Below are 10,876 nucleotides of genomic sequence, written 5' to 3'. Positions count from 1 at the left end.
TGACGTGACGTTGACGTCATGTGCATAAATTATACATCATGTGCATGATCAGTGTGTTTCTTTGGTTAAATTTAATATTCCTGACTGCAAACCTCCTAACTGTTGAGGAGCAGGGGCAGAGACAATGTGTTCGCGTGGCAGGCGACACTTGTTGCTAACAGGTTGTACAGCAATTGTTGGGGTGAGACTCAATCTGTGCCTTGCTTCCTAGTCAAGTTAGGGGGTTCAACCTGTGTATATATATATACAGTCACGTGAAAAAGTAAGTACACCCCATGTAAAGTTTTGACTTTTTCAACATATTTCAACATACAGCTATTTGATCTTCATTTCAACAATATTGATAGATAAAGGTGATATAATATAACAAATATCATGAAACATTTACATTTTGTAGTCCATTGTATATTTTAAATAAACATAAATGCAAATTTCGCATGTGGAAAAAGTAAGTACACCCCTTGGCTCTAATAGGTGGTATTGCCCCCTTTGGCAGAAACAACCTCAAGTAGGCGTTTCTTATAACTGTCTACCAGTCTCTGACATCGACTGGGAGAAATTTTTGCCCACTGCTCCATGCAGAATTCTTTCAGCTGTGCGATGTTTGAGGGGTTTCTTGCATGCACAGCTCGTTTCAAATCCCCCCACAACATCTCGATGGGATTTAGATCCGGGCTTTGACTTGGCCATTCCAGAACCCTCCATTTCTTTCTTTTCAGCCATTCCTTGGTGGATTTACTGGTATGTTTAAGGTCATTGTCATGTTGCAAGGTCCACCTTCGGTTGAGCTTCAACTTTCCGACAGATGGCCTCACATTATCCTCAAGCACCCTCTGGTACAATGAAGAATTCATAGTGGATTATATGATGGTGAGCTGCCCAGGCCCTGATGCAGCAAAGCTGCCCCAAACCATAATATTTCCATCACCATGCTTTACAGTTGGTATCAGGTTCTTGTGGTCAAATGCTCTCTTTGGTTTTTGCCAAACATGTCTCCTGGTACTGTGGCCAAATAGCTCCACCTTTGCCTCATCTGTCCAGAGCACATTGTTCCAGAAGTGCTGGTCTTTGCCTCGGTGCTCATTGGCAAACTTTAGTCTTGCCCTGATATTCTTTCTGGACAGCAAAGGTTTCCTCCTGGCACACCTCCCATGTACATCAAATTTGTGCAGCCTCTTTCTAATGGTAGACTCATGCACTTTGACATCAACAGTGGCAAGAGCTACATGTAGGTCCCGTGATGATATTCTGGGGTTCTTAGAGACTTCTTTCAGCACCTTGCGGTCTGCTCTCGGGCTGAACTTGCTGGGGCGGCCTGGCCTGAACAAGTTGGCAGTTGTTTGGAATCTTCTCCACTTGTAGATGATCTTCCGGACAGTCGAACGATTGATTTCAAATTGTTTGGAGATCTTTTTAAATCCCTTCCCAGACTCGTAGGCATCTATAACCTTCTTTCTGAAGGCCTCAGAGAGCTCTTTTGATCTAGGCATGGTGACGCCGCACACTTCAACAACAAAGAGCAAACCAAACTAAATGTCTGAGGTTTAAATAAGACAGGTTCCTCCAAGATCCTCTCTAACGATGTTCTAATCATTTGCACCTGAGCTGGTGCACCTGATTCTAAATTTAGGTATTTGAAGTAGTGATAAATGTAGGGGTGTACTTACTTTTTCCACATGCGAAATTTGCATTTATGTTTATTTAAATTATACAATGGACTACAAAATGTAAATGTTTCGTGATATTTGTTATATTAAAACACCTTCATCTATCAATATTGTTGAAATGAAGATCAAATAGCTGTATGTTGAAATATGTTGAAAAAGTCAAAACTTTGCATGGGATGTACTTACTTTTTCACGTGACTGTATATATATGGAAATGTATATACTGTTGGAGGTAACTCTGCCCTTCTCTTGATGTTGCTTTGCTTCTTTGATTGCCATCCTAATTATTCTGTACTTATCCAGGTCGTGTATTCATCCTCTTACTAATGCACCTCCACCTTTCTCTTTGCTGCATTATTTATCTCCATAATTTTCATAAATTCCTGCGTTATAGTCTCCGATCACCAAGACATCTATTCCTTCATTGAGGGGTACTAACCACCATGGGAAGAAACTGATGTTTTGGGTGTTAACACATCGTCAGAACAAAAGAGCCTCAGGGAGGCAGTTGCACAAACACGAGCAAAAAGGAATGAAAGAGTGGACGTGTTTTTGCTTCGACAAAGGGTTAACCCCTGAAACGTCAACTTCTTGCATACATAGATTGACGTCCTGTTGATTTCTTCCATCTTTATACCTGTCCACCGACGCTAATCGATATTAGCATTCACAAGCAAGACTACAGGTTGTTCTTCATTATCCCTATGCTTTTTGTAAAAAACAAAACAAAAAAAAACGGGTCAATGCTCCTGGGCTTATCTGATAGAACCAGAGAACCACTGGTAGGCGTACTTGACCCACAAAGTATATAACAATGATGATGTCGAGTCTCCTCGGGCAATGATAGCATTGCCTTTCTCTGGCTGGTACACACGCGTAAGTGTGGGGTATGGACGGGGGTCGTCACTCCTCTCTGTCTCTCTGCTGGCTGTTGGGGAATTCACCCTCTTCTGCCCGCGCTGATGGAGTCGACTGGACTCTCATCCACCAGTTGTGCAAAGCCATCTGCCATTTAAACCGCATGGCTGCGGACCGTTACCCTGGTAAGGGGGGCTGACAGATACTACACCTTGCCCACATGTAACCTCGGGTTATGCAAGGCAGGGGCATCCATCTCCCCAAGGTATCAGAAGACACCCGCATACCCTGTAACAAAGAAGAAAGTAAAAACCTATTTTGGGGGGCAACCCCCCGAATTTTTTTAATGCCATGAGCAAACTTTAGTCCATCGCAGGTGGTGAAGGTAGTGGTCAAGTCTCATCGAATTTGTGTGTGTAGTTTCAAAGAAAGTAAATACCTATTTTGGTTGGTCAAACCTGGACCTACTTTACTCCCCCCCCCCCCCCCCCCTCTCCCCGAGCCAAGAGGTAGACCTCCTAGAGCCAAGACCTTGATTTTTTTTTTTAAGCCGTGAACAAACTTTGGTATGTCACGGGTGGTGAAGGTTGTGGTCAAGTTTCATCAAAATTTGGTCCGTAGTTTCGGAGAAGAAGTTCCGAGTGTTCACTTACAGCCTGACTCACTGACGGACACCACACGATACTAATGCCTCACCTGAACAATGTCTGTCCCCAGGTTCATGCCCAAAGGGGTGGAGATTTGGGGTCACAAGGGTCAAAACAGGATAACAATTTGAACTCAACATTTGATATTGGGTCCGTCCTGTTGGAACTTTGCTTTGAGTTGGAAGCGTGGGGATTTGCCATCGACTTCGCCCTCATATATTTTTATTGAAACAGGTTTTTATTTATTATCTCAAATGAAAGCTGGATGACATTATGTTATACTGTTTCAGACTCACATTATAACAGGACATGTAGGTTACCAATATGACATGTATAGACCGATCCGACGGAGGGTTCAATGGACGGGCGCCCTCTATAGACGCCGCCATAGTTGGGAGGCGTCCACTTCATTCGGCTTGCTCTCCAGCGTTCAGATTACATGCAGTTACCGGGCTCAGTTCACTTTGCCGAAAGAATATCGATACAAAATATATTTGTTTGTTAGATTCATCGGAGAAGATGGAATCGTGGACAATACGACCGGTCCACTGAGCTATACGACTGGTGAGGAGCCGGTGTGGCGGCCCGCGCGGAGGTGGACTCTGAGGGAAGAATCCATGCGGGGCGGCAGTGATATACCCGCCGTGACCTGGCCGTATGGAAGAGTCAATGAAGCGACAAGGAGCCGGTGAGGCGGCCCGCGCGAAGGGACGGAGGCCCAGTCGGGTCTGCCAGACGAGTCGCGACCCTAGTGATCAAGGAACTAGGGGGCTCGGCAACGGCCACTCGGGGCCCAGCTGTAGTTGCCAGAGGTGGCCGGCCCGGGCGGAGGTGGACTCTGAGGGAAGAATCCATGCGGGGCGGCTGTGGTACGGCCGCCAAGACCTGGCCGTATGGAGGAGTCGATGAAGGGACGGGCACCTAGTCGGGTCGGTCAGAGGAGTCGTTAACGTAGTGGTCGAGAAACTCGGGGCTAAGGCGGAAAGGGGGCTCGGCATGGCATAGCATAGGGTACGCGGTTGCTAACAAAATAGGTTTGGTGCAGGTGGAAGTGGAAACCGGGTACCCCCAGGTGTCAGGTGCCTTCAGGGCGGCATGGCCGTGCACCTTCGGCGGCCAGCGATATCGCCGAAAATGGGGTTTGTATTGTGTGCCTTCAGGTGCCAGGTGTCCACGACCGCTCCACATGTACAGAGAAACACTTGAGAACGATTATCACGGACACTTTTCATGTATGATCGCGATGATAGTTGTGCTGGCGCAACCAGCTGGAGTTAATTTGGATCGGACGCCTTCCAGTAATGGCGGATGCAAGAGCGCCGCCTATCGGCGAAGGGGGCACGATCGTCCTTATCGGATCGGTCTATGCCAAGCTAACCAGTGTTGGTAGGAATATAAAATATCTAACCCCTTGTGGATAGGCCTGAAAATAGCAGAGCTAGAAACTGGTCATTAATTGAGTCATGGATGCAGAATAAACACAGGTTATAAATATCTTGTACAGGAAAAGTCATGTTGTTGACTTTGTTCACGGCCAAGTTATATGGAAATGTATATTCTTAACATTCATGTGCATTTCATAATGATATTTTCTATTTCATCAACAGAAGTGACCAAGAAACCAAGGGATTTGCACGATCACTGTCTCCATCCCCAACACAAAGCACATTTGAAACCAGTCTCGGAGGACATGACACATGGAACGTGCAAAAGGCCACGAGCGCGACTGAACTTGGTGCCGCTCTGCCATTGCCAGCGGGCAAGAGCCCGTCATTTGGGTCATCGTCTCTCTCCGTGGGCACCCTCAAATCTCCCAGTGGGCTTTGCTACGGTGGAGAGCAAGGTTTCGCCACACTTTCCTCTCCTTCTCGAGGCCGCCTGGATGCCAATGACTGGACTCATAGCGCCGGAGGCTCTGCCATTTCCCCCTCGGCCTACCAGGTTCCACGACTAGCCCCGGTGCCCAGGTCTACTGAGGTGTGCCCTATATGCACCACGACAGAACTTAAGGAGGGTGGTGACGATGAGAAGCCAAACTTCAATCGTTGTACGCAGTGCAAGACGGTGGTGTGCAACCACTGTGGTTTCAACCCCAATCCTCATCTTAACCAGGTAGGACATTACCTTTGAAAACATATTATATGATCCAGCTTCCCAATTAAGAACGCATGCACTATAGACTATAAATATCATTGTTTTTGGGCCTGACAGGATGACGCAGTGGCACACTTGCCAGTAAATATTACCCAGGCACTGACGACGTGTTTGTAGGGGCTCATTTGGTTTGGTGCGGTGCATGACAACATTGGCACTTTGCCGTTCAGCGTTCTCTCGCTGTGGGATATTTTCTATTCAAGCTTTGGCACTATGGTGGGTCAAATTAATGCAATATTTGCATTTCAATCGGGTTTCTGATTTGTGAGTAAATTGCTCTCAGTCGGCCTCCATCCCTGGCCGTCACGACACTGCCCCTCGATTCCAAGAGGGGGAAGGCAGCGTGTCTGGTTTCGGTGCTCTCAATTCATTGCCTGCCCCAGATTCCTCCTGTCTCTTCTTCCAGCCCAGCCAAAGCAGTTCTGGCCTTGACTATGAATATTTTCAACTTATTTAATCATTATTGTTCATGTTCTTCCGCCAGATAAGTTTATAAGTAATTTCTTTTTTTTAATCTCAATTGTGCAAGCCTGCAATGCTTCATTATATTAATGGGTTGGTGGGGTTCGCCATTTCACATTGAAACTGCTTATACTTTAGTTTGAGCAATATGTCACTGTAAAGTCTTTCAAAATATACAGTTGTGTCATTTCATTACCCTGCGCTCGCGAAGCGAAAAGCAGGGTTAGGCATTCGGTTACATATGTGTGGCGTGTCTGAATTTAAAAAAAAACAAACATTTTCTCAGCAACCGTTTGTCCAATTGACACGAAATTTTAGCATATTTTATTCATAATGTGACGTCATAGGTCACGTGGTATGGACGCCATCTTGGAAAAACGTTACACCTATATATCTCTGAAATCGCTCAATGGAAAAAATTGAAAAAACAAGGCTCATTGTAAAGAACTCCCCATGGGGAATGAGATCTGTTCATGATGATGTCATTGGTGCCTTAATTATGACGTCATAATTCGACAGGGACAACGCTTAGTCTGATCAGTTTGAAATTTCTTCAGTGTGATCTACACAACAATTATATTAGAGAATGTAAATTTATAATGGCATTGGTCACGTGGTCTGACAGCCATATTGGATCAAAGAAAAAAAACTTCAAAAACAGGAGCGTTGGCTCGCACCAAGTTGACTGCGCATTGTTCTCGCACCAAGTTGACACACACGTTGACTAAGTATTCTATGAATACCATCTAGTTGAACAACTTTTTATTTGTGGAGGGGGGGGGGGCATAATGATCCCTTTTTTGTTATTACAATTCACATCAGCCTTGCTGGATCCTCAATTCCTGGATGCAAATACATTGTATTGTCTGACTGGATGGAGCAGAGGTAGCACACTTACCTTTTAGCTGTCTTGGCTGGATTAAATCCTTGGTCTGACTGTGAACTGTCATATTGCTGCCAAAATGATCCAAATGATGATTGTGCAAAGATTGCCAAGATGTTGCATCGCAAAGTGCATTGTCCCTCAGGTTGATGTTAAGCTGGCGACTCGTCTGCTAGAATTAGCTGGCGGACTTAAGGGGGCATTATACCATTGAAGGCAAAAAAAAAACATTTTTTTACAAATATACAAATGCATCAATTAAAATGTTTGTTTCCTAGTATTGTATATATGTACCAAGTTTGAACGTAAATGGACTTGTCATAGAGAAGATATAAGCTGTAAAGTGGTAATTCATCATTTGTATGCATCTGGTTACCATGGTAACCATGCATAATATAATGCTATGTAATGTATACCAATGTAATGTTCATATATCAAGCAACATGTACATATATAGTTTTGCATATTTTCAATCAAGACATTTTATCAAAAAGTGCATTACTGTGATTCAGTGTTGTTTTTACTGTGTTCAGTGTAATGGGGAGCTTATATCTTCTCTATGACAAGTCCATTTACGTTCAAACTTGGTACATATATACAATACTAGGAAACAAACATTTTAATTGATGCATTTGTATATTTGTAAAAAAATGTTTTTTTTTTGCCTTCAATGGTATAATGCCCCCTTAAAAGATATCGGTGTCTCTTGCAAATAGTAAGCAAGTCATCACCTGCACCCTGAACAAATTACAAAATTCCTGCCTTGACTGACTTCTGGGAAGGCGATGACAAACTACTGAGCATAATTCTTGTCATGAGACCGCTTTGGCAGCACCGTCATTCTGTTCACCGAGTATGGGCTTAAGATAGAAATAAATATTGCATTAAATATCATTGTCTTGGGGTGTTTATCATAGCTACTTACTCAGTGCATGCAAAGTGAAAAGCGGGTTTAAGCAATAGGTTCACTTCTGTCTACAAACGTCAGTTTATGTTCGAGGAGCAACTTGATTTCAATAAAATGCTATATTTTGAGCACGAATCAGAACATGAATCGGAAAACTTTGGCTCTGAATTTGGCCTGATCGTGCATGCACAGAGAGGAGTGAGATCATTGTTCTTGCCTGTCTACCTGTCTGGCAGTCAAACAAAAACGAAAATCATTCCAAACAGGAAACCTACTGTTTTTAAGGACGTCATAAAGATCACAAACAACAGGCACGAATAACTTATGTAATGTGTTAAATAAGGTGGTGCAAAAGACGCTGCATCAACAGTGTTATCTGAGATCAACAGGTCACGTCGACTAGGAATTAATGATTTTAATATCTAGTTCCGAAGTTTTGACTGAGAGAGGGTGGTGGTGTTTCCTGTGGTATATACAGGGTGTTTCAAAAAAGTGGACTATTCAAACGTTTTAGTGCAGAAAAATTACAAAAGATGTATGCCTTACAGATATGATGTACGGGTAGAGCTTGGGTTCAGAAGTGAGAATGCTCCACACAGATGAGGCTGAGATCGCCAGTTCTCGGGAACGCCAACAGTGGGATTTCTTAGGACTTTCGAGAGAAGAATCTCACAAGATCAATGTTCCCTTGTAGTCCGGCAGCTAAGCTAAATATAGCATAACAATTGTGCATTTTGTGAGAAAAGCACCAAATTTGGCACACTAGTAGACTATCATATTATGAAAAGATCTGGATATTGGGCCATCTCAGATTCAGAGATTTGATTTTTGCAAGATTTGCAGATTTGCAAGCTGAGGTTGCAACGCCAGGGACGGCCGACTCCTTCCTGCGAGCTGCCCACGTCACCCGCACAAGAAGAGCTCATCAAATCACTGCAGCGGCACTGCACATCCTGCAACACCGTGCGTATGAACGCCACTGTATGACATATGCTGATGATGCAGAAGACCTGCCTGAGTTCGAAGACTGGTGTCACCAGAGAGGAGAAGACATTCCCAACTTTCAGTACTGGGCAACTGTGCTGGAACTAGAGATGTTGGTACTGGTCTACGTGCGTTCTCTGCGGCAGGCTTCATTCACGATGTACCTTGATGCCCTGACGGAACTGGTCCCATGGTTCCATGCCTTAGACCACACACACTATGCCAGGTGGGTCCCTGTTCACCTGAGGGACATGGTTGCACTCCCAATGAAGCACCCAGATGTAGCCAGAGAATTCAGGGCTGGCAACTTCACTGTACAGAAGACGAAGAAGGTGTTCTCTTCGATCCCAATCGAATCGAAATCTTGCAAAAATCAAATCTCTGAATCTGAGATGGCCCAATATCCAGATCTTTTCATAGTATGATAGTCTACTTGTGTGCCAAATTTGTTGCTTTCCTCACAAAATGCACAATTGTTATGCTGAGTTGCCCCACTATTGGCCTTGTGTGCATGTGCATACACTCGGACTTCCCCTACCGACCAAGCCCATTTCAAATTATCCCTCTGTGACCCAGAATTAACATTAATAAATAACATTAATGAATTAACATTAACATTAACAGAAATAACATTCACGTCCATACATTATATGTAATCAGTTGATGAAGCATGTTGCGTTGCAAAACAAAGGACAAGACCAGAACTGAAAGACAAAAAGACGCTAATGCATGCGTACAATTTAATGACTGGTCGAATTTGGTAGCGCATATTGCAACGGATATCCTCATGATTCTACACGTCGCAGCTGGTGACCACACTGTGGTCATTTTTCTCTTGTTTTGAAACACCCTGCACTACCAAGTTGCAAACAGTTCCTATTTCATAAATTGCGTTTAATGCTTGTGCATCAATGCTGGTGTTTAAATGAAACCAATGACATTATCTCTTCAGACAAAATTGATAATGATAACAATCACTTTCTCAGCCTTTATCACCAAGATTGCATTATAAACTAGAACGGCACTCAGTAGAGTGTACATACCTCCGCCAGGCTGAACAGTTTACCTTTTGTATCCCACTGATGGGCCGCATCTGCATCCGGACCTCAACTAAAATCTAATCAGGTTGTTACATTCACCTACTAAACTCATCCACCAGGTTTCATCCGAATCAGTCCATAACTTTTTGAAATATCGTTTTTGTCTCCATCTCTCAATGGTGAAGAATCACTTAAGATTAAAAAAAAAAAATTCTCACATCTGGATCTTCACCAAAATCTAATGAATTCGTCCTTGTCACACACCCAACCTATCCACTAAATTTGGGCCAAATCCGTCCACATTTCGTGGCAGAGGTAATTATAGTATCTGGATCCAGATCTTCACCAAAATCGAATCGATTGTGACTAAGATATCCTACTTACAGACAGCCAAGCAAACAAGATATATATACACACATGTCCAGTGAATCGGCTGAAAATTCGTGATATGACATTGACCTTTGACCTATTAACCTCAAGAACAATAGGCTTCTTGCTCGTGAATATCACTACCAAGTGGTTAAGTTTTGTGAAGATCGGAGTAAAACTATGACCTGTAGGTGGTTGACAAACAAACAGACAAACAGAATAGCAGACCAGACCAATCAATATACTGTACTGGCAAATCTTCGATTCTGGAAGTAACAAATGTTACATATTACCTCCCCAAACCCCGGTTACGGTGCACCTCAGAGTGTGGAGCGGGAACACGGCAGAAAGATTTGCTATTTTTAGTGTTCTAATAAACCATGGTAAAACCACACCAATGCAATTGTGCAGAACAAAACAAGTAACTGTATTAATAACTCTCACATACACAATAATAACACTTAAAGAAAGTACAATGAAAATGTCACTTGCATCAAATGAACAATACTTATGATGGTACCATCATTCCCCAATGTTCTCAAAGCAATGAACTCGCAATACGCCAAACGTGAGTGGGATGTAACATTACCCAAAGTCCGTGCACGGATCCCCACACTGGTTGAAGCCATGCAGAGCGACAAGAACAGACAGGTATCGGCACGACGGCGGACGAGGAGTTACGAGGTGAGAGGTCGATATGGGAATTGAGACGATATGTAAATCAACGGCAATCAACACGATGAGATCGATATGGAAATCCCAACGACAAAACAAGATGCACCAAGCGGACAATCTCTTCGAGGATAAAATGGCGTATAGGCCTCTAATGGAGGCGCTTGATTTCTCTCCAACAATAACTCACTCGGTGATAAAACCTGAGAAACCAAATTGCAATTGCAATATAG

At 43.6% G+C, this 10,876-nt stretch overlaps 1 protein-coding gene across 1 annotated transcript in view; it reads left to right on the top strand.

Annotated features, from left to right (window-relative positions):
- The first annotated feature begins 4,267 nt into the window (after positions 1 to 4,267).
- Positions 4,268 to 10,876, top strand: part of PCLO (piccolo presynaptic cytomatrix protein) — a 214,747-nt gene continuing 208,138 nt past the window's right edge. Inside the window, exons 1-2 of the mRNA XM_078786299.1 lie at positions 4,268 to 4,332; positions 4,780 to 5,284. Coding sequence (XP_078642425.1) covers positions 4,268 to 4,332; positions 4,780 to 5,284 — 570 coding nt within the window. The remainder of the gene's footprint in view (positions 4,333 to 4,779; positions 5,285 to 10,876) is intronic.

This window comes from Myxine glutinosa, chromosome 11, assembly GCF_964187855.1.
Source record: "Myxine glutinosa chromosome 11, kmMyxGlut1.1, whole genome shotgun sequence".
Lineage (NCBI taxonomy): Eukaryota > Metazoa > Chordata > Myxini > Myxiniformes > Myxinidae > Myxine > Myxine glutinosa.
This window is presented reverse-complemented; position numbering and strand designations above follow the sequence as displayed.